The sequence below is a fragment of the Melozone crissalis genome, unplaced genomic scaffold (assembly GCF_028551555.1).
Source record: "Melozone crissalis strain CALT ecotype California unplaced genomic scaffold, PUWL_Pcris_2 ptg000005l_1, whole genome shotgun sequence".
Classification (NCBI taxonomy): domain Eukaryota; kingdom Metazoa; phylum Chordata; class Aves; order Passeriformes; family Passerellidae; genus Melozone; species Melozone crissalis.
In genome coordinates this window covers 26,959,477-26,987,199 of record NW_026535783.1, presented here as the reverse complement: position 1 = coordinate 26,987,199, position 27,723 = coordinate 26,959,477, and the positions used below count along the sequence as shown (strand labels likewise).

The 27,723-nt window shown below is 41.4% G+C and overlaps 1 protein-coding gene across 1 annotated transcript; it reads left to right on the top strand.

The window, feature by feature from the left end:
• The first annotated feature begins 5,366 nt into the window (after nt 1-5,366).
• RIGI (RNA sensor RIG-I) lies at nt 5,367-25,866 on the top strand. Its single transcript, XM_054287762.1, has 18 exons — nt 5,367-5,673; nt 5,765-5,899; nt 7,715-7,893; nt 8,388-8,534; nt 9,154-9,280; nt 10,101-10,214; nt 11,110-11,263; nt 12,121-12,379; nt 13,104-13,266; nt 13,673-13,774; nt 15,822-15,979; nt 16,618-16,753; nt 17,646-17,794; nt 18,896-18,986; nt 19,692-19,862; nt 21,365-21,516; nt 23,064-23,210; nt 24,908-25,866. The coding sequence occupies exons 1-18, from the start codon at nt 5,568-5,570 to the stop codon at nt 25,202-25,204; spliced, it is 2,787 nt and encodes a 928-aa protein (XP_054143737.1). The 5' UTR covers nt 5,367-5,567; the 3' UTR covers nt 25,205-25,866.
• The last annotated feature ends 1,857 nt before the right edge of the window (nt 25,867-27,723 follow it).

Below are 27,723 nucleotides of genomic sequence, written 5' to 3'. Positions count from 1 at the left end.
TTGACTGGTCTTTCTGAGCACAGAGGCTTTTTGACCCATTGGTAATGCTCCAGCATCTTCCAAAGAGGTCCTCTTGGTCAGTTGTTATGAATAATTCCTGCATATCCCATCAAGACTTCCTGAAATTCTGCTAAATTTCTCAGGAGCCATTCGCAATCATCTCCGTGGACTGGAATATTAATATCTGCAGGTTCAGCTCCATCAATTTTGATGATTCTGTCTCTTCCTTTCTTTATCAAGGCTGCCAATGCTCCTGAATGACTCCAAATGTGATGCTTTTGTTGCATTGGTCAGAACACCCACTCAATGATGATCGCTGTAACCTCCCCCATTTTCTTTTGCCATTGTAGAATAATGGCAAGAGGAGAAGTTGTGGCACTGCAGATCAGTAGAGATAGTGGTTGATTTGCTAGCTGATGGCTACTCCAGTTTGTCTGAATTTTGTGAACTATGACATCTAGAGCAGTTTGTTGCTCTGGTGAACAGGTTTGGGGACTGTTTTCTTCAGTGCCACACAGCCAAGATCGGAAGGATTGGTGATGCTGACAATATTACGAACCCATTGCAGATCTCCTAGGAGCTTTGAGCATCGTGTAGATTAGTTATTTGTGCAGTAATTGTTACTTTTTGAGGCCTGATCTGAGCATCTGAGATGAGCCAACCTAGGTGTTTCCATGGTGCAGAACATTGGACTTTTTCAGGAGCTACAGCTAAGCCACAGGAGTGTAGATGACCAATGAGCCACTGTAGCTGACTATCAGAGATTGTGGTTTCGGCAGCAAGAAAAATGTCACCCACATAGTGATAAATAAGTACATGTGGCCAACGTTGTCACAGATGTTGAAGTGCCCAATCAACAAAGATCTGACACCATAGTAGGTGAGTTGCGAGAGCCTTGGGGGACAACTTTCCATTCATAGCATTTGGCAGAGGCTGCACGACTGATAGATGGCAAAGTAACTGCAAATCTTTGTGTGTCATCAGGGGTAAAGGAATTGTGAAGAAACAGTCTTTTAAATCTGTCACAAAAATTTGCCAATTTTGAGGAATCATTGTGGGGCAGGAAGGCCAGGTTACAATGCTCCCATGGCTAGCATTTGTTCATTGATTTTTCATAAATTGTGTAAAAGTCGCCATTTTCCAGATTTCTTTGATATAATGAAGATAGGAGCGCTCCATGGGATTGTGGAAGGTTGGATGTGGCCTGCTTTCAGCTGTTCCTGAATTAATTCTTCTGCAATGTGCAGCTGTTCTGAGGTCATCGGCCACTGGTCTACCCATACTGGCTTTTCAGTTAGCCATGTGATTTTCAGTATGGGTGGCTGCTGTCCAGTGGCCATGGCACAAAGTGTTGATTAGCTGTCATAACGAGTCCTAATTGTGATAAAACATCTTGTCCAATTAAACCTGGTAGTGTGTGTGGAAGTTGCATCACATATGGCCGAGTTACAACAGTTCGGCCATCTTCAAACTGCAGAACTGCAGTGTAATTAAATCTTTACTTTGCTTTGATGCTTTTGCACCTCCTACTCCTACTACTTCAGTGACAGGAGATTGCAGTTCCCATATCCAAGGCCACATTTGTTGATTGATGATGATGACATCTGCTCCAGAATCTAATAATGATTCTAAATCAATTTGCTGATTGCCTTTCTTCAATTGAATCTTTTGGTATGGTCTCTGATTAAGATCCAATGTGAAAAACACTTCATGTCCAGTAGATCCGAAAACATTTTCTCCTCTTATTTTGGGTGTTGGGCCTTTCTACAGGAGCATTTTATAATAGTGAGGATCATATGTACAAATGTTTTCTAAGGGAAGTATTTGAGCAATTTTGCTTCCTTTTGGAATTGTGATAGGTGGCTGTAATGCATAGGCCATGATTTGTACTTGTCCTGTAAAGCATCAACCATTCCAGGCAGTACAATTACTCCTTGTTTTCCTGTTGAAGATCTTCCAAGTAAGATTCCACCAAGTTGAGAAGTCCTACTATATAAAGGACCTTTTACACCAGTTGGAATCAATGTCACTTCTTTATTACTCAAAGTTACTTCTACTGTGGTTGCCACATCCACCCCAAGGCTTCCTCAGGTGGCTGGGATGTGCTGCTAAAAGAAATTATTTTCTTCTGAGTCGCTGTCACTGGAGTTTGAATTTGTGTCTTCGCGCGCAGACCCGGCGTGCTGCACTGCAAGTTTCCTGACTGTCCTCATCTGCAAGCAGCTGTGGCATGAGCATCAGAGTTGCATGTATGACATCCAACAGTTTTGGAGCAGTTTTGCTGCATGTGTCCTGGTTCACCACAGTGAAAGCAATTGTTGGTTTTGATGTTATTGTTATTTTGATGACTCATTTTAGCTTGTTTATCTCTACTTCCAGATAGTGCTGCTGCAATAAAATGCCCTTGTTCTTTTATTGTTCCTCTCATTGCTGCAGTAAATGCAGCGGCTTGATTATTTTGCTCTGCTCAGGTGCTCTTACAAGCATTTCATCCACAGGACTGCCTTGAGGTAAGGTTACCAGGATTGCTCTTGTTTTAGGATTTGTGCCTTCAAAAGCAAGAGTGCGGAACATATGCTCTTGTAATTCAGGTGGTAGGTCTGAAGCATCTTTTATTGCTGCTGACAAGTGGTCTACAAACTGTCTATAAGGTTCTGTTGCTCCCTGATGGATAGTGGTGTAAGGTGCAGGCTTTTTCTTTTCTGGTACAGACAAAAGAGCTCAATGAGCTAAGGTTTGAGCAATTTGATGCATTTATGTGGGATCTTGTAGTTGAACTTGTGTGGTAGAATAAGGTCCTTGTCCTGTTAACATGTCTGCCTGCAATCCATAAAGGGGGTCTCCTACAACTTGATGTCTGTTTGCTTCTTCTATGGCAAATCTTTTCTATTCTATTTCAATATTGTGATGGCATCAGAAGCAAGCTTGCCACGCCTGAGCAGTTAGCAGGAGAAAGGACATCTGTTGTAAAAACAAACTGAATGATTTGACAAGCAGCTTCTGATTGGAGGCTGTGAGTGGTAACTGCTTGTTTTGCTTGTTGCAGTAATTTCCAGTCACGTGGCTCCCAATTTGCATGATTATTGGTAATTTGTACAGGACAGGTGAGAGTGCTGTGCCTGCTGTCTGTCATTCTCCATCTAAGATAGCATCACGAATAACTCCTGACCAGTCTTGCTGTATTGGCTCTTTTTCTGCTTTAGGAGCCTGTGAAGGTGACAAGAGCCACCCAGGCATTGGTGGAGGAGTAGGAGTGATAGGCATTGAAGTGGAAGAGGGTATAGGTATAACCTCTGATTTTTTCACATTTTCTGTTTGTTTTTCTAACTGTTCTTGCTGGGTGGATAATTCTGCTATTGTCTTTAGTATTTCTTGAAATGGATCATTCAGTTCAGGGTATTTTGATTTACGAGTTTGATTTCTTTCTTCTTCAAAATCATCTGATGATTTTTCAGGAAAGAGGGGGTACAGAGGGGAACAACATGGAGAATGAGAGTGTGGAGAACAATACCCACTTTTTTGTTTATCTTGCTTATGAGCTGTAACTGTCTTTTTTTGGCCGTGCGCCACTAGTTGCTCTGAGTGATTTATTGTTCTGCTCTTCTTCCACAAGGGAGAGATCGAGCACTTCTTTTTGGTTTTGGTCAGCTGTAAATTGTTGTGGAGAATTTTTTTCTTCTTCTGATACGTTATCTATTACTTTTGCAAAGTAGAACAAACAGGAGTGGTAATTCCTTTCATAGGTTGAGTATTTCTGACCCCAAAGAAACTAGCAAGATACGATGGCTTAGGAGATGTGGGGTCTTTTGTTTCTTGCTGTTTTTCACTAACATCACCTCTTAAACTCTCAATGGCTGCAGCAGCCACTTTTTCTGAGTTTTCATAGTTTCTAATGTGTTCACCACAGGTGGTTCCTAACCCTTTTGCTTCTTTTCCATTTTTTCCTCCGTCTATTGTGCTATCCCAAAGGCAGTTGCCCACTTTCCACTCAGCTGTACTAAATAGGAGAGAAGGCTCAGAGAACTTTTTTCTTTTTTGTGCCCATTTAACTAGGGCTTCTACATCTGTTTCTTTTATCTCCTCACCTCTTTTAGAGAGGATACTTGTTAGCAATCTAATTGCCACATCAAATTCTATCATGGTCTTACCTTGACTCTGGACTCTGGTCTCTGCATTTGCCCACCAGGTCTCTCCTGCCCTCTAACTCTCCAGCTCCCAAATCAAATTCTTGTCTGATGCTTCAGAGACTGCCACGTTTAGGTGAACTGCATTTAAGCAAGCTGCATTTCACCCTGTCCACGGGTGCCAAGAGTGAAGAGAGTCCTGATCGGAGAGTTGGCTGAGTCACGACAGTCACATCAATGTGGCTACATCTTGTTCCACTTTCTTCAGCAACTTTGGCACATTTATCCCTCTCTATACATTGTCTCATGCCGCTAATGCTTGATGCTCATTGCTTGAGTAACTATAGTTACACTTACACATTAATTACTGATTGGTTGTCATGCTATAAGCATCTCTAGCTAAGGCGTGCCAAATTAGCAATTCCCACAATGTGCTTGGCATGTGGTCTTGTCTTGGCACAATGCTCCTTCTTGCTTGTTGTATCCATTCAAGGACGGTACACGGTCTATCTTGTTCCAAGGAGAGTACACGGTCTTCAAAGTAACTCTGTAATCTGCAGGCCAGGATTGTCCAACTCACATAGGAGCATATCATGGCCTTGTTCTGCTAAAAGTCCTTTTACAGAAAATGAAATGTCAGTGCCTTCCTCAATGTCCCTCCTTCTGCTCCTCCTACCCCATCTGTCCTGTACAAGACCAAGACTCAACTCAGTGGTCTTGTGTTGGCAGGCTTTAGGAAGCAGGAATCTTGTGCTGGGCCAGTAGCTGCCAGTTGTCTGAGTCTGGCAAACACACTCAGCACATGGTGAGAGGGAGCTGTCATGTTTAGCAGCACTTCCGACTGTGAGTACTTTCTGCCCTGCAACAGGATTGTCCCCTTGGTAAGCCTTCTCCTCTGATGTTCACCTGCCTCATCCATTTTCTAAACGCTTTTAAAGTGCTTCTAACTTTAAAAAACGAACAAAAAAAAAAAAAAACCACACAAGCAAACAAACAATGAAAAAACACAAAAACCAGAATGCAGCCCATAAAAGCCCGTTCAGCTTTTTCTCAGGACAAAAGGGAAGAGAAGGTAGGCCAATGCATTTACTCTTATTTTTCGCTGTGCTTTTTCTCATCCTGGCAGCCGCAAAAACGGGCTGATTACAGCTTTTCCAACCGCATGCATGAGCATACGATTATTGGAGTGGGGGTGGCAGTCCCCTTTTTCTGTTGCTAAAGACAGACGCAAGAGGAAACCAGTGCTCCCTTTCCAGACTGCTTTCACTTTCCATTCTTCTGCTGGGCTGAAGTTTCTTTTCCTGTCGCTCCCTGCCTGGGGGCGGTTCACTCCCTGTTCACCCAGCTCTCTCCGCACCACGGTTCGGGCGGGCTCCGCACACGCGGCCGGGGTCGCGGCACCGGGATCGGCACCGCCGGCGGCGGTGCGCAGGCGGCCTTGCCATGACGGCGGAGGAGAAGGGGAACCTGCGGTGCTACAGGCGCTACATCGAGAGGAGCCTGAACCCCGTGTACATCCTCAGCAACATGACGGAATGGCTGTCCGACGGTGAGAGCCGGCAGCGGCGCTGCCCCCGCGCCCGCCGCCCCCGCCCCTTCGCGGTCCCCTCACGGCCTGTCCTCTGCTGGCTTCTCGCTAGAGGTGAAGGAGAGAGTCCGCAAGGAGGAGGAGGAGAAGGGCGTGACGGCGGCCGCCGCGCTGTTCCTGGATGCCGTGCTGCTGCTGGAGGCGGAGGGCTGGCTCCGGGGCTTTCTGGATGCCCTGGTTGCAGCAGGTGAGTGCCCCGGGCGGGCCCTGTCGCCGCTGCCCGGGCTGGCGCGGCCGCGCCCGGCGGGAGCTGGGCAGAGCCCGGGCAGGGGCGCCGGCTGGGCCGCTCCCCGGGCCGGGCCTCAGCCGCCCGTCCTGCCAGACCAGGTCAGGTGCTGCAGGAAAAGGCAAGCTGAGAAAGTCTGGCAATAAGCCTGTTAGGAAGTGAAGCGTCTGGAACAATTCTGAAGATGGAGAAAGCCTCATTGGCAGGAGACTCACCCGTCTCAGAGCCTTTATAGAAGAAACAAGACAGCTATTGTTCTTACCAAATACAATGAAAGGAGGCTAAATCCTCTGAAGCAGAAAGGCAAATGGGTCAGGAGGTGTGTGGGGATTGCCTGGTAGAGTGGGATAACTTCACTCAACGACAGAGTCTTAAATGAGTTAATTTTTTTTTTTTTAAATTACTCAGTGGCATTAAAAGCCTTTTGTTTCAAGAAGTAACCAACCATTAGTAGTTTATAAAGGTGAGTGTTCCACGGTAGCTATAACTACTTGATGTGTAAGTTCCTAATCTGGTTTCCTTTATTAAATGGAACAGAAGAGAAGGTATAAAATTAGCAGCATCTCCCAGCTTTCCTCCCTACATGTATGTTGTGTCATAGATCCTTGTTGGTGATTTATTAGATATGTTGGACCCTACCATGTCATTCCATAAGCTTCTTTTGTTTTCATTTCCTCACCATTAATTATGAATAATTATCTCAGTGAACAAATATTACAAAGTTCTTATCACTTGGATGTAGCCCACTCATCCCTTAAAGCAAGTACTAGGTCCAGAGCAATGTTATACCATAATAATAAAATCCTCATGAAATCCTGATGATCCATGTGATAATCCTGATTTCTGAATTGCAGAACTGAGCCTAGTAGTGGTGTTCAGTTTGGTGTATCTTCAGCAAAAAATTGAGACCGTTAGCCCTCTGATTCAAAGTGCTATCCCAAGTAGTTCTTAATTGGGCTGGAGACTAGACTCTTCTTTTTGGCAGATGCAGGGATAAGTAATACTTAGACTAAAAACATAATGGTGGTAAGTATCCATGCCACTCTCCCTCTCTTCTAAAAGGAAATAAGAAGTTAAAGAAGTTAGGCAAATTCCTTCTGTTTGACCACAAGTTCCTCAGGGACACTCATGTGCATTTTTCCACTTCAGAAGCCTACACAGCAAATTACACAGGTCCTTAAAAATGCTTCCCTGCTGCTGTCTGTTCCAGGACAGTATTGTCAGCTGTTTGATGACTGTCTTGATTGCAGGTGTCTGTCCTGCTTTCAGTCAGGGACTGGCTTGCCTCCATTGCAGGAGGGATTTTTGAAGGAGGGTGGAGCCAAGGACAAGAGTAAAAGATAAAATGCAGAGAAATTAAAGGCTACCAGAGCATCTTGTGATTCTTTGTAGTGTCCCTTGCTCTGGGAATCCTGTGGAAGAGTATCATGGAATGCAAGAATTCCAAGGATTGTATGATTGAAAAACACAGGTGGATATAGTTGCTTGGCGATGTGGCAATATGATCTGTGACATAGTGTGGCTCTTTCTTGTTTTTGTAGGTGTTATGGCTCTTTTAGCACAGGGGTTTTCATAATAAACATACAAGTGCTAAAAAGGAAAATAATCACTTATTAGATAAAAATTGTATGTCACTCACCTAGATTTTTATAATTTACAGGAAAAGATAATTTTAATTTCTCCAGTGTGGCTGAGAAAATGTTTTTTCAGCATGTTCGTACCTATTCTAGCTAGAGATTGAATTCACAGTAATGATTTGTCTCTTTTTTCTGAAAGGTTACACTGGACTGGCAGAAGCAATTGAAAACTGGGACTTCAGCAAACTGGAAAAACTGGAGCAGCACAGGCAGCTGTTGAAGCGGATAGAAGCAACAATGCTAGAAATTGATCCAGTAGCAATCATGCCATACATAAACACATGCCTGATAGAGAGGGAGTGTGATGAGATCATGCAGGTATAGTAGAATCCTGGCATTTGCCTAGTTTGGCTTCAGAGAAGTGCTGGCTGCCTCACTTGTGGGATGAATCAGCGCCTGTGTGACAGGTGGCTGGGTGAGGACGATGGCTGGCAACAGGTCTGCTATAATTTCATAACTTTTCCTATTCTGAAATGGAAAGCCTCAGAGGTTATGGCAGAGAGAGTTTATTAGAGAGACTTTGCGAGGCAGAAATTGACAGAATAGCTCTGTGGTGTTTCACACCATTTACAAATATTCAAACAAATAGCCTACCTATTGTTATAGCCCAGCTAAGTTTAGTGTGTAACTACACTGCCAGAATTGAAGCTGTAGTGGGTAAATGGCTGAAGTTTATTGTAAGGCTTTGATTCTTTGAGAAGGAAGGGCAATTTTCAACTGAACATCAAACATAACAAATTCACCCACTCAGCACAGAGCAGTGGGTTTGATTGCTCAGAACCTATGGCAGTTTCTGTTTGTGGTGTGTGCAGATCAGTGAAAACAGAAGCAAGGCAGCCGGGATAACGAAACTCATTGAATGCCTCTGTCGCTCGGATAAGGAAAACTGGCCCAAAAGTCTTCAGATGGCATTGGATTGTGCCGAATATTACAATGCAAGTGAACTGTGGAATATAAGACAAGGTAAAATGTGAATTGATTTTATGATGCTCTTTTCCCATTCTTGTACCAGAAAGAAATTTCTTTTCTTTTTCAGGAGAATCAGACTTATTTAGAAGGATACCATCAGACTGCTTTGTGATCAAAAAAGAAAAGCCTTTTAAAATTTTTTTTAAATGTCTTTTATATCAAATGAAATACAAATACTGTCCTACAAACAGGCAGAAATTAGTTTTTGACTATTTTTCCTGACAAATGGTTAGGCATGGTACCTTTTCGTTGGTAAAGAGAATCAGGCAGAACAGGCTCTGAAAGAATAAAAATAGCCAAATAGTTATCTTCTTTCTTCTCTTATTAATTCAACATTTGTCATCTTTTTGGCTGCTTGAGTTGTGATAGATCCAATATTTTCTGATAAAATATGATTAGTAATGTGATAGTCTAGAGAGTGATACACTTCTATGATTCCCAGAGCAGATCACATACCTTTTTCTATAAGAAATCGATAAGCAGCCTTTCCCAAGTTATTATGTTCATATTTTGTAAAAGTGCAAAATTGTCTCTCTTAGATTTTGCTTTTGTCATTGAAATTATTTTGTCATTATCAAATTTTGTCATTGAATTTACCTTTCCCTCCTTGAAAAATCTGGCAAAGACATTGATGGTGAAATGATAGATGCCTCTGAGAATTACTTTGAAACCATGATGACATTTTCTGAAGAAGCTGAATGTGATAATCTGAGCAAAAATCTCTCTTCAGTTTCAGGTAAGTCTTAAGAACTTAAAAGTTTCTGGTTGGTACTTTTCATTTCCTTAGATTCCCAAAGGACACAGGTGTAGTGTACCACAGTGGAAGGTACTGAGGAATTAGTGCAAATCTCTGACTTCATTTAGCTGTCTACTGTTTTAATATTTAAAGGATCTCATGCTGGGCGTGCTGGGCGTTGCAAATATTAGGGCTTGCCCCTCATTTATTACATGTCTAGTGAAAAGTTGTTCTGTCAGCACATTATCAAAAACACCAGCCTATTGTTTATGCACCTCTTCCCTGATATAATTAATTCACACATGACCTGATATTAACCAGTTTAGAGAACTGAATGTGACTGCAAAGGGTCTGTGCAGTGACTATCATGGCAAATTTTGCTCCACCAGTTATTTCTAGTTCCTGTTCCATTAAGTCCAAACACTCTGACAAGACCACAGTCTAAGAGAGTAATAATGTCAAAAGTCTGTAGAGCAGAAGACAATAAATCCTGTACATGTATTTGAGGAAAAAATAATCCTGTGTGTTTTCATTCTCAGTTGAAAAAAGACCAGCTGAAGTGAACTTTGTCAGCCAAGACCTTAAATGATTTCATTTTATGAATCACAGTTGAGGGGTAACAAAAGTGTTCCATTAAGCTCACACAAAATTCTTGTTTGGTGCATCTGTTCTGTTAAAAGGCTTGTCTGTCAGAGAATGTTCTGTGTAGACTGCAAGGACTCTTCTACCTTTATCATTTTAGATTGCAACTATATGCGGCACAACATATTTTTTGCATTTTTAGTGCAACACTCTTCACAAAAACATTTTTTTATCCTAGAAAGCATCTATGAGTCTTCATCTGTTTATGAACCAAAGAAGGCTCGGAGCTACCAGATTGAGCTTGCACAGCCTGCTTTTGGTGGGAAAAACACATTGATTTGTGCCCCCACAGGTAAGGAGAAAGACATTTCTTAGAAAAATTCTCTTGGTGCATGTGGCTGTGAAGGATAGGGAATGGTGAAGGTTGAATCAGACTTCTTCAGCCATTTATTTCATAGCTGTCTTCCTTGCAGTAGATCCAGATCTGCCCTGCAGTTAATGACCATGGGCAGCACAGATGCTGGCAAGACATGTCTGTTGGCTCATCAGTGCTTGTATTCAGCACATTCAGCTTTAATTTCTATGTTCTGACTTCTGCTTTCTCACTCCTCAGGGTGGATTTTTCAGTTTAAGCCGGTCACTAATCTTTATATTTAATAAATTTGTCTTGTAAGTTGGAGGAAAAATAGGATGAGTTAGCTTGAGGCTCCTCTCTCTTCTCTACTGCAGTGCCTACAACATCCAGAGAGGGTAATTTTCCCCTGAGCTCTGGAGGCAAGTGGGATAACAGAGGCAGGGACAGAGAAGAGCCCTGGCACAGCGAGCCTGAGGGCCAAAGGAAAATGAGTGGGAGAGGAGCAAGGCTACCTGGGAAAGGATGGAAGCTGAAAGGTGTCGGAAGGATGGAAGCTGGTGTCTATACATAGTCTGATTTGATGTGAGAGCACTGAGTGGAAGACAGACTCAATGATTTCAAAGAATTAAAATACAACTGAAAATGGATTTTAATCCCCAGTGACTGCTAAATGGCCTTTACAGACTGAGACTCTGAGAGAGAAAGGGGTGATTCCCCACCTGAGTAAACAACATGCTCGCGTTCAAATCTGTTCCAAATGTGTTCAAGTCTGGAAGAGTAACAGCCCCATTGTCAGCTCCCCTTTGTTATGAGACATTCAGATGGGACAAACTGCTGCTTACAAATGCACCCTTTCATACTAGTCCTTTACCACTCATGTTTTTGTTTGAAGGATCTGGAAAAACTTTTGTGGCACTTATGATTTGTGAACATCACTTGCAAAACGTTCCCTCAGGACGAAAGGCAAAAGTTGTCTTCCTTGCAACCAAAGTGCCAGTGCATGAGCAACAGAAAAATGTATTCAGGCAGCATTTTGAAAGAAGTGGGTAAGTGTCATTCTCCCTGGTGGCTTCCTCCACAGAAAATAAACTGCCCAATTGGTCAGCTGTGGCTAGGGCAAGATGTAATGTGTTTACTGGTGAACAAGAGTGTTTGACAGTAGCATCAGGATGATGAGTATCTGCAAGAATGGCATTGCCATAGCAGACTTTGTTTGGAGAGTCTGAAATCTGGTTCTGGAGAGTTTAAGCACTTGTTGTTGCCCGTCTATGGAAATGGTGAAAGTATTTCTGTACCGAAAGAGTGAGGTATACTTTCTCTTGAGACTCCTTTCACACCTGCTTCCAAAGCTGAGGCAGTTCCTGGCAGTAGCAGTGGGATTCCTCTTGCCATTCTTAGAGTCTCTCTTTTCTAAATGGAAAGACCCAAACTTCTTTGTTTTTTCAACCTCTAGTCAGATAATGTTAGTCCACCTCTCAGATGGGATTGCAAATTGCTTAGAGGGGCATTAACAACCTATATCTTCGGATTTTGAGGGAACTGGTTACTCAATATCCACATAGGTATCCTTGTAGCTATGGGAAAAGGAGGCTGCTGGGCAGAAGCAGTCCCATGATGCGGGACATGTACACGAAAGGGATGTTACATGTGAGCTGAAAAATGCAGCTTAAATGTACAAGTTAATCATTCCTCAAATATTACATGTTTTTGTTAATGGTAGTTGAAAATCCAGTTATTTACCCTCAGCTCTTTTTTTTTTGTTCTCAGCTTCTGTGGTGAAACTGCCAGCTCCAACTCTTTGACATTTGAAACTTAGAAGCTGCCTTTCAACCTTGCTGAAAAGTCCAATTTTCTAGCTTTCCATGGCCTTTTTTTTACCCTGTTTCTTGCATCTTCTTTCCAGATACTCTGTTCAAGGAATTTGTGGTGAAACAGTTGCAAATATCTCTATAGAAAATGTTATAAAGGACAGTGACATCATTGTGTTAACGCCCCAGATTCTTGTGAATAGCATGGGGAAAGGGATCCTTAGCTCCCTCTCTGTCTTCACTCTGATGATATTTGATGAGTGCCACAACACTACAGGCAACCACCCTTACAATGTGTTGATGACCAGATACCTTGATCAAAAATTTGACTCCTCTGCAAACCAGCTGCCTCAGGTAAGGCCCAGCCTGTCAGCGGTGGAAACATTAGAGGAAAGTGTTTTGCAATGCACTCAGCAAGGTCTTGCCTTTTGTGCTAATCCAGTTCAAACTCCCATTTAGCAACAGCTGCAGATGGAAATGGTAGCATCTGGGGCATTTTTTCATCCTTGGACACTTCCAGGCATTTTTCCCACGTTACATCTTCCCTGCAGCTACCAAAGGAAACTGATCAAGCTTAGCAAAGATTGGAGTACTTGAGAGCAAATGGAAAAGCTGAAATGGGAAGAAAGCATGTAATTTAGTAATCTCCTTGTTACCTTGTTACCTTGTTACCTTGTTGCTGTTTTCTGCCCAATAAAATGGGGCCAGTGCCTCTGCTGGCATGAGGTTTTCATCCAGCTGAGGAGACATCTCTGAATGAATCAAAGGATGGGTCTGGGTGTGGGTTTGCTCTTCCTTTGTATGACAAGCACTGACAGATACAGCTCGTTACGGATTTAAGTGGCTGGATAGTTTATTTTAAGTTTAAATCCTAGAAGTTGGAGTGCCTTGGAGTATGCATGAGTACCTACAGGATTTGGTTCGTAAGTATTTGTGCCTGCTTCTTGTATACTTCTCTGGCCTGTTTTGTTTCCTTGTTTTTTAAGATGGTGGCAATTTGGTGACTGGTAACAATGTCTCCTGGTTTTATTCCATTTGTGACGAAGGAGCAACCACTGCTATTCATGTGTGTGCTTAGATTGTAGGTTTAACTGCTTCTGTTGGAGTTGGTAATGCCAAGAGCACTAATGAAACTGTAGAGCACATCTGTACCCTCTGCTCCTACCTTGACATACAGGCCATATCCACTGTCAGAAAGAACAAAGAAGATCTGCAGAGGTTTCAAAACAAGCCAGAAACACGTAAGCAAACTTCCTTTTTATTTTCCTCTGAGTTGCAAAGCACCATGATTATGACAGCTACTAAATTGCCCTTTATTTAGATTAAAATAAAAGCTTAAAACTAAGCTGGAGCTTTTTTCCCTGCTAGCTTGGAAGAAGCTGAGGCTTGCAGTCTCTTATCCTGCAGTAAGGCAGTGCCCACTTGGGCATATTTTCTCTTTGCTGTTGATGCACTAGCTCTAGTTTTTATTCAGGTCTGCCAGTGAGGACTGGGGGCTGCTTATTTCTGTGCACCTGGAGTGCTCATTAACACTTGATTGTGATTGCATGGAGCACCATGTGTAGCATTCGTCTAGACAAGAGTTTGTTCTGTGCTTCCCAAGGGAATGTTTTACTTAGTACACTGACTTATATTTCTCTTCTCTAGATATCAGATGGGTTAAAATGCGAGCTCAGAATCACTTTGCAGACATTATCTCAGGTCTGATGTCTGAGACAGAAGTGTTGATGAGGAAGATTTACTCAGTGGGTAAGATGCTGTAATATGCCTGTATTGCAGTTCAGTATTTGATTAAATCAGTGTGAATCCTTATAGCTGCTACAGACACTATTTTTGCACTTCCTTTCGCCTTAATTTTTAGTTGCATTTAACTAATATTTCCTACATAAGAGATTACAGATAAAAGAATCAATATTTTCCTGTTATACCTGATTAGTTTGACAATCATAAACCTTTTTATTTGAATTTCAGTCTGTCACATGCAACTAAAAACAGTGTGTTTTTGACACTGTCAGATCCTTCTGAGTTTAAAGAATCTGAAACAAAAGGGCTTGCATTCAAAATGCAGCGGGCTGGATTTCTTTCATGAGTAATACCTGTGTGTTCTTATTTAAAGATTTCTCCAAATCTTTTACACCCAAGCTGTCTCTGTTAGGAAAATAAGAAATGTCACAGTGGTATTACTCTGAATGTTGTAATTTTTCCCTTACAGCAAAAGTTAATTTTCACAGTTGCTGCTCTGACACTACTTGTGTTTTCTCTGGTCTCCAAGTTGCACTTGGAGTTGAGTTTATTTCTAGGATTGCCCTGGCCACTTTTTCTGGTGGCCATTCTGTCCTCTTTATGCTTCTGGGTACTCCTATTTCCACTTTTTACCAGGTCTCCATTATTTTCCTTTGAAAGGCCTTTGAGGTAATGTTTCAGGGTAGGATCTGTGCAACATAAACATCACTGGAAAGAGGATATGGCTGCCCAAGAAAGGAAGCAATTGTCAGTAGGGTTCCAGCTTCAGGAGCTACTCTGGTGGGAAGGTTGCAGAGAGGAGATGTATGATTGTGAAAAGAAAATGGGTCTCATGCAATAAGAGAAATAAATTGATCTTTTCTGCTTTTGCAGAGTTCCTAAGTGATGTCCAGTAAGTGGCATTAATAAAAAAAATGGAGAGTAGAAGGAGGTATAGAGCAGAGACCCCCTTGCATGAATGGATATGCTCAGGATCAGCCTTGATCTCTCCAGTTCTGGATTAAAGGATGTTGTCTGTGTTTAGACTGTTTTTTGCACGCTGACTGCAGTGCCTTAAACCTGTTTACATCAGTTCTAGATTTACCCCCTGCCCTCCACTTCCCAGATATTTGAGAGTGAATTATATTCTGGGGCAGGAAGGAGAATTAAAACACCCACACAACCAAAAAAAATCCCCAACAAAACAACCCAAACCCAAGAAGACTGATCAAAGAACAGAGCTTTTCAAAATGTGTGTTATGTTAAGCAAACACCTCTGAAGCTTATTTTGCATCACAGCTCCTCTTGCATGAATGGCAGTGGCTTCCCTTCTGTGGACCCTGTGGTTACTGTAGCCCGTGAAGCACTCAGGCAGAGTGTGCATGCAGCAAGGAGGTACTGCCCAGTTCTGCCTCAAGGACAGCCCCTGGACAATATGCTTCTGGACTATTTTGTGAATGAATATAAACTGTTGAGCAGGTGGTAATTCAAGGAGCATGCCGTTTTTTTGAATAGCATAGGCTTCTTACAGGATAAGTGAGCTTTGATTTTATTACTAAGTCCCTGCAGATGTGTGTGTGTACATAGATTCCTCAGTTGAATTGTACTGGGTTAATTTTAGGCTAATGTCTGGGTATAAATTGAAACACAGGGAGTGAAGAAGACAGAGTCAGACTCTTCACAGGTGGTTCCCAGAGGTGGGGCACAAGCAACAATGGGCACAATCAATGGGCCCAAATAGAAATATTTAAACAACAGGAAGAATTTTTTTGCTATAAGGTGGTCAAACACTGGAACAATTTGCCCAAAGAAGTTGTAGACTCTCTGTCCTTGGAAGTACTCAAAGCCCATTTGAATTGAGTGACCTGCTCTAGGTGATCTGCTTTGAGCAGAGAGTTGAACTAAAGACCTCCACAGGTGCCTTCCAACCTTACTAGTTCTGTGATTGTATCATAAAACTGTTCTTTTGAATGGGCTTTTTAGAGCCAATATTAGTGGGAAATATGTTATCCTCTAGCTAATGCTTTTTATTTGTTAATCAAGAGGAACAAATTTTTTTTCTCTCCTTTAATAGATTCCATCTCCCAAATCAACAAGAATTACTTTGGAACACAGAGATATGAACAGTGGATAGTTTCCACTCAGAAGAAATGCAGACTATTGCAACTGGAAGACAAGGAGAAGGAGAGCAGTATTTGTAGAGACCTTTTCATTTGTACTGAACACTTGCGGGTAAGTGTGTATCCTCTTTCCTTCCATACAGAGCTAGAGTCATTCTGTTCCTTCTGTTAAAGGTATGTTCACCTGGAAGCAGACTTTGAGCCAGTTGTCCTATTTAGATTTGTAGAATATATGCAGAGTTGGAAGGGACCTCCAAGGATCATTGAGTCCAGCTCCTGTCCCTGCAGAGGATATGCTCACCATGAGCCCAAAAGCATTGTCCAAACATTTGTTGAACTCTGTCAGGCTGGGGTTGTGACCGCTTCTCTGGGGAGCCTGTTCTAGTGCCCAGCCACTCTGGGTGAAATCCTGATATCCAGCCTAAACCTCCCCTGACTCAGCTTCATGCTGTTTCCATGAGCCCTGTCATTGGTCACGACAATGAAGAGATCTGTGCTTGCCTCTCCACTAAGTGAGGATGTTGAAGACTGCAGCAAGTTGACACAGGCTAAAGCATAAGGCATCTAAGAGGTGTCTCTGTGATACTCACCAGGGACAGATTAGTGCAGAGGAGACTTTGCAGTGCTTGTGTTGTCATGGAAATGGAAGAACACCGCAAGTTTGCAACACTTAATCTAGCCAAATAAAATTTGTGTTCATCCCACCCCGTGGGAAATGAGGCCTAAATGCTTGTGTCTCTTTCCAAGCAGAAATTCAACGATGCTCTCATTATCAGTGAAGATGCCCGCATTGAAGATGCTTTAGCCTACCTAAATGAATTTTTCACAAATGTAAAAAACGGACCATTTACAGAGTTAGAGAAGCAGCTGATGGAGAAATTTCAAGGTAATTCCCACAGTACCTGTGACAGTTGTAGGGGAGACGAGAGCTTATGGTCTTCCAGATGGACCAGGATGGTCCAGATGTTTTCTTCAGAGTAGGTGCAGTTGTTTTTCCAGAAACTGCACTTTCCAGAAGATGTGGTGACTTCATGGGTGCAAGTGCAGTGTTAGGGCAAGTGCGGGGGGACTGAATTTCTGGGACTGTAAGCTTCTAGTGCAGAAGCAGATAAAATAGTAATAATTGTAGCTGGATGCTGTAGTAAGCTCTTAGATACCTGTCTCGGAGATAAGGCAACAGTGCCCTTATGGCTGTGCCCCCCAAGTAGGGGGATGGCCTACAATCATGGGTGCTGGTAGCCTTAGATAAGCCAACATACACTGCTCGGTGCACTGCCTCGCCTCCTGGCCAGTGCCAGTCTTCTGGGGAGAAACAGGTGGCCCTTTTACTTTTCTTATTGAAAGTCAGAGGTTGTCACTGTTCTCTGACCTGATTTAGTTAGCAATGGGCTATATTCCAGCCTGTGGTCTGGTGTGTTGCAGTGTTGACTGCAATTTTAAATCACTGGTCTGTCTCCCCTTGAGCTTCAGTTGTTTTCTTAGAAGAAATAGTGCAAGAGCTGAGTTTGTTTTGTTGCTGTCTTTGATACACAGTATATCACTGAAATTCTCATGAAAGTTTGCTACAAAATGTGAGATATTCATAATTTGGTTTTTTTTCTGGGGATTTTGTTGCATTTAACCAACAGATTTCCCTGCTTGCATCTGAAAAAATGGAATAGAAAATAAAAAAATAAGCTAATGTGTGTGCTGTCTGAAAGTAGGTTTGTGTGGGAATTCTGCTTTCTGCATTAAAAAAGGTAAATTTTTCAAGAAACCTTTCGTTTTTATTCTTTCAGAGAAAGAACAAGAGCTGAATGCCCTTTCAAAAGATGAGTCAAATGAGAATCCAAAGTTGGACGAGCTTGCTTGCATCCTGGATGAAGCATACCACTATAACCCAGAGACTCGCACTATTCTCTTTGCCAAGACAAAAGCCTTAGTAGCTGTATGACATTTGTTTTTAAAACTCCTAAAATGGGAAGTGGGAAAATAAAATGAGTCATCATATTACCCTTCCCATTTTGATCTGAAATAGAAAAATGTGCATGTATTTGATCTTTCTAATTTATTTTATTGTGTCTACCTAAGCCCTGATGCTCTGAAGCAGGATGAGTGAGTTTTTTTTTCTTTTTCTGAAAACTACAGTACAGCTATGGTGTCTTTCATGATGTCTAACTACATGTTGTAGTTGATCATTAAGCCATCAGATTTTTATTTTAAGCCTGAAGTGAGTTACAATACAATGTATTTTAAGAGTTTTGGCTTTAAGGTGGTGGTGTTATGAATCAGCAGCTCTACTCCATTACTGACTGCACATCAGGAGGTATTTATACATTTTTCAAAGGGTTCCTATAGCCCTAAAGAAGGGCTGGGCCCTAGCACCTGTTTTTGATCAAGACAAAGGAAAAACTTTGTGCAGCAGTTGTTCTCAGGACTCTTCTTATCAGTGGTCTATTTCATACTTGCCTATGATCAAGAATCTAGGCTGGATGATGGTTTTTTTCCCCTTACAATACCTTGCTCCCAGAAAAGGTTTGTGCTTAACATTAATGTGCTGCTAATCATTAGCACGAGTAGATGAAAACATTTACTGGAAATACCAGCTCTGTCAACTGTAAACAGATTTATCAGCTGAATGACCCAGCCCCCCTTTCTATCCTTTTCATTCTGACATGCTGGATGAATTGCAGACCAGAAAAAAATTAAAAGCAGGCTAAAGTCCAAACTAACAACACCAAGCATCTGCTGGCAGCTTTCCATTTTAGATTTAAAAACCTACAGTGGCTTGGCTGAATTTTGTTCTTCTGTAAGAGCAGTTTGAATGTGCTACTGTCACTGTGTAGTGGAAGCCCAGTTTGTAAATAGCAACTACTTTCCTTTGATGCTGGAGGTGTAGAATTCAGTGACCTGTTATTTTATAAGAGAAAAATGCAAAATTTTTAGCAGTGAAAGGCTGCTTGCTCTCTAGCCAGCCTTTATGTTTCTACCTATCACAAACTAGCATTTCATCTGCACAGGGAATCTAACTCCCTGATTTGCTCTCCAGGCTTTGAAGAAGTGGATAGAAGGAAACCCTCTTCTTAGCCACATAAAGCCAGATGTGTTGATGGGTAAAGGAAGAAGAAATCAGAAAACAGGTATGCAGATTTGCACTAAGATATGCTAAACCACTGGTGGCTATGCTGCTAAAACTGTTCTGCTTTTCCTGTGTTCATCTTCTGTGCCCTTACAACAGAAGAAGGTCATGCAGGTTTGCACTTGCATTCTTCCATATTGGGAAGACCTTGAATAGATCCTAAGGAAATGCTTGCATTTTTGTCCAGAACCTTTGGTTAAAGCAGCAGTAGCACTGTGAACAATACTTTTCTGCATGATTCTTCTGCTGGTTCAAAAGCAGTTTAGAAACTTCACTATCATATCTTCTTGTGATTAATTCTCATATTATCTCTGTTACTTTTATAGATCCCTCTCTTATTTTGTGTTTGGTGGCAGAAAGTCATATTAAGATAGAATAGAAGCTACAGATGAAATGAATTACCTATGGCTTAAGTTCAGAGTTAGGTTGGGTTTTAACTAACTAGGCTGCATGGGTGTCTCCAATAAAGGTCATCTGTGTGTTGTGTTTAAAATGGTGTTTCCCAGGTTGATAATTCCTGTGACACATCAATAGGATTTCCTGGTCAGCGGGTATGATGTACACCCAGCTGCATATTAAACTTGAAGTAGTTTTCCAGATCAAAAGGATGTACTAATTTCTGATCACTTAAGTAAAAGCAAATGCGGTATCTTGCTCAAGGAGCTCTTCAGTGGTTTTTTGCTGACACAGTTTCTTGGTACTGTAGGTATGACCTTGCCAATGCAGAAGGGTGTACTGGATGCATTCAGAAATGACAAAGACATCAGACTGCTAATTGCTACATCTGTTGCTGACGAAGGCATTGATATTACTGAGTGCAACCTTGTGGTGCTCTATGAATACTTCGGAAATGTCACCAAAATGATCCAAGTCAGAGGTATGGAATTTCAGACCTATTACTGTAGAAACCTGTTTTGGCCTAGAAATGGACATGAAATGCTACTAAATGGCATCTTGGAAATACTGTAGGAATACATGCATGCCTTGCTGTTGTTTCTCTGTGCTTTAGAGCAAAGTCAAATGAATGATGGGACATGATAAATTTGTTCACAGAGCCAAGTCCTTGCTGCTGTCTGACTGACAACAGGTAAATAGCCATGCTGCACAAGGTTATTGAACTGTTGAGAACTGATACCTCAAGTTCACAATTACATATAAGCAGAACTATGGCTAGAAGAACTGTTGTCAGAAATATTACAAATCATTCTGTGACAATATACAAAGGACTGCTGGAATGGAATTTCTTGTATTGCCTTGGCTTCTGGAGGCCTTCCCCAGCCTGGTGGTTTGTTACCAACCCAGCTACTCTCAGGTACATGAGGCCTTCACCCGTGCAGATCTCTAATATTTAAGACCAAAAGAAAGACACCCTGAGTTTTAATTCCTTGCTTGTCCAGAGAAGTCTTGAGACTTTGGCCCTAAATTTGGTAATTTTACAGTATGGCCAGTAGAGGGGAATGAAGAGCCACACTAAATACTGATTTCTGCTTCACATTCCTAAGTGGCATAAAACTGCCTGCTGTTTTAAGGGTGCATCTGCAATATTTTTTCCTATTTCCCAAGCAGTTAACATCATAATTTAATGTGAAGTGATTTCCATTGTACTTACTCTGTACTCTACTTTCAGGGTTTGTGTATTGCGACCTTCTCATCTGTGTTTTGTAATGAAATAATTGGCCCAAAATTAACTTTTATGGATGAAAGGACAGTGTTTTTTATTAAGAAGCCATCAAAGATGCAAAAAAGAGAGGTTATGTCAGTTTCAAACCACATACAGTCATGATTTTTGTGGAGTAAAAGCTCAAAGGAATGTGTGAACACTTTTTATAACCAAAATACTGCTAAGCTGGTATGAGATCCCTGAAGTTTGCCTGTGTCACAGCTTTAATAAACAGGCAGGCAGTAGGCATAGTCAGGTAGAAGAGAAGGTGCTTGCTGTTGTTGTCTGTGTTCTTGTAAGCACAATATTTCCAATTCCTTAGGTTTTTGTGATATATGGGGATGTTGGGTCTTTTTAGACATCAATTAGCAGGGCTGAAAACTAATTAAGAAAGACTAGGATGAAGTTTTCTCCTTTACTTTTTTTTTACATGACAAGAAGACAGCAAGGTGCTACACAGAAATTGTATTTTAAAGCATGCCTGAACTCAGCCCAGGGAGGCCACAGAAGCAGGCAATATAGTACTGGCTAGCATATATCCATGAGGATACCTGGAAGGGGGTATTTTGTTCTGGTTTGTTTTTGAAGAATGCTCTTCAGAATTGTCTGAATCTGAACATTGCAAACAAAAACAGCCATACAGGCGGTGCTTAATAGTCTCATGGCAGAGCAGCCACTTTTGCACATGTTGTTAAGAGTAAAAATGTGTTGCTGTGTAGGTCGTGGAAGGGCAAGAGACAGCAAGTGCATCCTTGTGACAAGCAAGACAGAAGTGGTTGAGAATGAAAAACGAAACAGATACAAGGAAGAAATGATGAATGCAGCTATTGAAAAGCTACAGAACTGGGATGAAACAACATTTGCAAGAAAGGTTTGTGATTTGTGCAGTTTTCATACTCAAATTTTAAAGGCATAATCTGTATCAATCTTCACCTACTAGGGCTCTATGTAGGGCCAAGTGATAACCCAAGGGAAATGTTCACTGTAGTTGATTTCTGACAAAGGTTAGGTCAGCAGAGAAGGGATACTGTGTACTGCCATTTTGTGAATATCAACTGTACAGTAACTGCAAAAATCTTAAGAGTGAGAGGTAGAATTTATGACCTGTTGCTTATGGAAAGAGGACTCATGGGTAAGAGTTTGGGGCCGTCTTGGGCACAGTGTACAAAGATATTGTGATGTTTTGCAGCTGAAAATCAGGAGGGCCAAATCCCAACTGGATATTCATATGGAGTATCACCAAGGGCTAAGGAGAAATCCCCATTCTTTATTGGATATGTCCCATAGGGACAAAGATGAAAAGACTGAGGCTCTTAATGCCTTGTTTGCCTCTGTAAGACTGGTTGTTCTCAGGATGTCCAGCCCCCTGAGCTGGATGACAGAGACAGGGAGCAGGATGAAGGCCCCATAATCCAAAAGGAACTGGTTAGTGACTTGCTACACCACTGCGACACACACAATTTTATGGGGGCACACGGGATCCACCCAAGGGTAGTGAGAGAGCTGGTGGAAGAGCTCATTTATCCACTTTCCAGCACTTTTCAGTCCTGGATAATCAGGGAGATCCCAGGTGACTGGAGGTTGGTCAGTGTGACCACTCATCTACAAGAAGGACCAGGAGGATCCAGGGAACTACAGGCCCATCAGCCTGACCTTGGTGCCAGGGAGCATTAGGGAGCAGATCACCTTAAGTGTATTATCCATCACATACTGGACAACCAGGGATCAGGCCCACCTTGGAAGGGTTCATGAAAGGCAGGTCCTGCCTGAGCAGCTTGATTTTCTTCTGGGACAGTGTGGCCTGCCACATCCTGTGGCTTAGTGGATGTGGGGAAGGCTGTGTGTGGTGTCTCTCTGATCTTCAGTGATCTTCTTGAGCTGTGCAACAAAGGGTGCCCAAGGCCCCCTGGTCTTTACAACATTTCTTCTCCTACCTCCAAGGCTTGGTGCAGTTGCTCCTACTTCTTCTTGGAGGATTACATTTCTGCATTTGGTTCTCAGCTACAGGCTGTGCGTTGTTCCTTCTTTCTCTGCCTGCAGTTTTGGCGGTCTTTGTACTTTCTTTCCAAACCATGAGATTCCCAGAGCAGCAGCATTAATTGTGCTATAGGGTCTCACATGTCTTAAGAGTTCACATTGACATACCAGCCTTAAGACCAGAGGGGCTGTTGGGGGCTGGAGGGGAGGAAGGAGCAAACAGCATAAATGCTGTTCATCACACAGTCTCATTCTAGCCCTGCATTCTAAATTGACAAATGTACCCTGTTCTGTCTTTGTATGAGTTGACAGAACAGAAGTGTGTTTCATTTTGTGCGCTTTAAGTAATAGGTTCCTAGATGTTACATGCCCGAAGTCACATTTAGGCTGACAGTGGGACTTCATTTTATAATGATCTTGATTTTTATTTATTTATTGCAGATACGTGGCCTGCAAATGAAGGAAAAGATGGTACGAGATTCCAGGAAGAACAAAACAAAACAAGAAATAGTAGAAGGGAAAAAAAATCTTTTGTGTGGAAAATGCAAAGCATATGTCTGCAGTACAGATGACATCAGAATTATTAAGGTATGTTTCTGTATAGGAACCTATATCCATGATCACCAGGGAAGTCAGCATTATTGAACTAAGTGCATTGTTTATCAGTGTGGAAGTGACTATTTTGTGCATACTGGAGGAGAATAGAAATTCTGAGTAAATCAGAAAACCACAGGAACAGTTGAGACTACTTCTAGTAGTATGATATGAGATATGATATGATATGATATGATGTAATATGACATTATCCAAGGTGTACAAATACGGGATGCAGTAGGAATCAGTTCAGTTTTCCCAAAGCCCTTCTGAAGTCCTTCTCATGAATTTTGTTGAAAAACCCCTGATCTTCAACTACATAACCTTCTAGAGTTACTGCTGTATATTTACTTTCCTGATTAGCATCAGAGGGAAGTCTCTGCTGTTGAGATATTTCTCCCACAATTTCTGTTGACTGAAAATTATCTACACAAAGTACTGGGAGCAGCTTACAAACTCCTTGTCTTATGGGTCAAGTTGAGTTTTGAAAAGCAAGGTAAATCATGGTTTCACAAGAAAAGCCCTACAGTTCTTCAGTATTATTTTGTTTTCCATTCTGTAGGTGCAGTTCACATTGCTTCTCTGTATGTCCTGGGGACATTATGATTGTACTCTTTCTGAACATGAATCGTTTCTTTGTAGAAAAAAGAAGGCGATAATCTTTACACACAGAAAGTGGTGATCATGGAAGAGAGGCTTTTCTGAGGACTTTGAGCCTTTATAGTTTTGCTTTTTTGTTCTTTTGAAGCTGCTTCTATTTGCACTTCTCTGAAAAGTGCAGATGCAATGTGATGAGGGGCCTCAGGCCACAGCTGAGCATTACCATGGCTGCTTCAGGCCCTTGCCAAATTTTTGTTTGTTTTTACCAGCTGCTTTTGGAATGTAGAGGGTGCTCACTATAGCTGAGCTATTCCCAGCTCTGCAAGGAGTTGGGAATAGCTCAGCTTTGTGAAAACTTGGTTACATTTCTTTGACAAAAAACAAGGGCTATCTAAAGCACCTTTGACTTTTACTCTATTTTGTGCTCCTGGCTTATCACCTATACCTGTGCAAATAGAGCCAAGAGTTCAGAAAACTCTTCAGTAAGTGGTTTTTGCTTAGCACTCTGCAAATAACACCTCAGTTTTTAAATAGTCCCTACAAACTGCATTTTTGGAGGATCTATCATTTTTAGATCTAAGCTCAGACTGTAAATATGCTTTCAAATAAGGCTGTTAATTTCTTTAATATTTTATTATATATATTATAAACAATAACTGTAACTCCTTCATCTTGTTAGGGTTATTTTTTCTACCACTCTGAAGTAATTGCATGACCCGTCACGGGAAACAGGAGTCTCTCAAACTTGTCCATTGTCTGAATTACTCTCTTAGTTTCAGGGACATGGCTCAAATACTGCAAACACAGTTTTTAAAAAGCTTACTAAGTTCAAATATGTGTAAGCTGGTAACTGGGGATACACAGTAATTTTTTTTTTTTTTAATGAGCCTGGGTCTGGGTCCTTCTAGTACCTGGTATTCCATGAATGGGGAAAGAAAAAAGCAATGAGCCAAAGAGGCTGGAAGGTGAGCCTCCTGGATGACAGCAAGTGCCTTAACAGGGAGAATATGTATTAGAGAAGGGAAGGGGAATGACAAGAAAAAATGAGCAATGTTGTTTCTAATCTTAAGTGTTTCTGGCATGTGTTTCAGGAATCTCATCATACTGTCTTAGGTGATGCATTCAAGGAGCGTTATACAACAAAGCCCCACAGGAAACCTTTACAGTTTGATGGTTTTGAGAAAAAAAGCAAGATGCATTGCCGAAATACTGAGTGTCAGCATGACTGGGGGATCATAGTGAAGTACAAGATATTTGATAATCTACCAGTGATCAAAATCAGAAGCTTTGTACTAGAGGATGTTGAAACAGGGACACAAATGGATTTTCAGAAATGGAAAAGTATTAATTTGTCTTTGAAGGAGTTTGATGAAGAAACATCCAGCTGAACTCAACATTTTAATGGATATATTGTTCTAGGGCACGAGGCTGAAATAGCAGCAATGATCAACGATCAATTTTCTATAAAAACTTTGGTTCTTTATGCTAGGTCCCTCACCCACATCTGGCTAGATTATAAAAGGCTGGTAAAGCCACTAAAACCAGTATTTGCTATATAATGAAATATTTCACCAGAAGTTTCACTAGAAGGACAAATATGTGCCTAGGTGTATAGATCCAAATAATTATGGCTATGAGCAACCTGGTCTGAAAAAAAATAAATCAAGTTGAGTGACTAACACACAACTTTAGGTAATAGGCTACACCTTCAAGAATTGAGAGGCGAATCAGCATGTTCTTTAATACTGTTAGTGTGTAGTTGGATTGCACATCCTTGTGAACAACATGACTTACTAGCACTTCAGGCAGTACTCTAGCTACTTTTGAAACTTTTTAAAAAGTTACTTTTAATGTTTTAGATGTTGATATATAAAATTGAAAGAAAAATGTCCAGTAACTTTTCTGTAAGGAAGATACTACATCTCTTAAATCTATCTTTAATAGGAAATGCTTCTGCAACAGTAAGAAATGCAGTAGGGCAGAGCCCTCTTGGGGATTCATCCTTGTGATTAAAATGGTAGCACTTTTTTTGTATCACTGCACCTTGATCAAGTTGCTGTTGTTCAAGCTGCAGAATGGGCACCCTCCTGTGCTGCTGAACTGAACAAGTCCTAACAGGGACAAAGTGCACTGGATCATGGGAGGCGGTTCAGTTTTGATGGGGATTAGCACTTACTGGGATGCCCTGTTTCATGGATTGTCACCTAAATTCTCTCAAGCCATTGGAAATACTGTGAGCTTTCTATCAGAGCTGATCTAGCATTCTTACAAAGTATAGGCATTAGTATATTCAAATCTGTCCTCTTTACCCAGATCCCAGACTTCCCTGGGAAAAACAGAAATTCCTACAGAGTTATGAAATGTTGTACTTTAACACTTAAAAGCACCTGCTGATTCCACACATCTTCAATGAGCTTAGTGTTTGGTATTTCTGGAACCAAAACCAAATGTATTTTAAGTTCACTTTGTGTATTTGACAATGTGGTAAGGTATGTATGTGCAAGAATTATGTTACAAAACACCAGAACTGATTTAAAAAAACCCAAAACCAAAACACAAACCCCCCACCCCAAACCTAATGTAAGAGTTTTAAAAAAATGAACCTAAATTTATGAGTTCAAAAATTAATTTAAACTGCCTAAACCCTACTCAGTGAGGCTTGTGGTGTTCTTGTAAAGTGTTGTGTGGCATTAAAAGCAAAAGAATTTTGTAAGCACTGCTTCATGTTCCACCTCAATCCGTGGCTTTTACTGTGAAAGCTGTATGCACTGTACAGGAAGGCTGAATCTCAGTCCTACAGTAACTTCCTCTGTACTTAGTTTTTAACTAAAAGGAAACATAGAACAATGAATTAAGATGATCTATGGTTTAGATAATGCCTCCCCTCCAAAAATACTAGGAACAAAATACTTTTGAAAAAGGCTGATTTAGCACTGTCAGATTAAAAGTACATGGAAAAATCACAGTTCTTAAGTATCAAGTTGCTCTGTGAAAGGACCATCTGCTTTGGGACTTTGGGCATTAAAAAAAAATCAGTCCAAAATTCCAGTTTATAGTAGTAACTTCTGGGCAGTTGAACTTGAAAGGTTTTGATATTTTCCTACTCTTAAAACACAAGGATTTCACACTAAAACTTTGCAATTCAGCCTAAGTACTAAAGGTTGATGGGATAACATATTAATAACAATTTAGCTTGATACAAGAAGCCTTTCTTTCAGTCCACTGCTTCAGTGAAGATGGGAGGGTGGAGGAAGAACACCAGCACTCTGTGGCCTTTGAGAATATCTGATTTTTTTAAAAAAACCCTGAAGCTGAAATTGCATAATTCTTACTAAGATTACTACCATATTAACTATGTTCACAGAATCATAGAACAGCTATGGCTGGGAGGGACCTCTAAAAGTCATCTTGTGATCCAAGGGATTGCACAGGACAATGTTAGAATGTCCAGACAGCATCTGAACATCTCCAAGGATGGAGACACCAAGACCTCTCTTGGCAATCTCCTCCCACTGGTGCTTGGTCCCTCAGAGTGAAGAAGTGTTTGTTCACAGGGAACATCCTGTGTTTCACACTGTTTGAGCCCACTGCTTCTTGCTCTGTCATAAAGCAACACTGAAAAGAGCCTGGCTGCATATTCTTTTGTGCCCTCCATTCAGATATTTGTACACAAACAGCAGAGATGATATCCCTGAGCCTTCCCATCACTGGACTAAACAGACCCAGCTTTCAGCTTCTTGTGAGAGACATTTCAGGCCCTGCAGGATTGTGGTGGGCCTCTGATGGATTTACTAGAGGAGCCACTATCAAGCAATAGCATGTTTCAGGTACAGTGCAGTCTTTGTGCACTCCTGAAGTCTCTTCTTTCATAACTGTTTTAACACTTGGTTTTTATCCAGAAACAGCC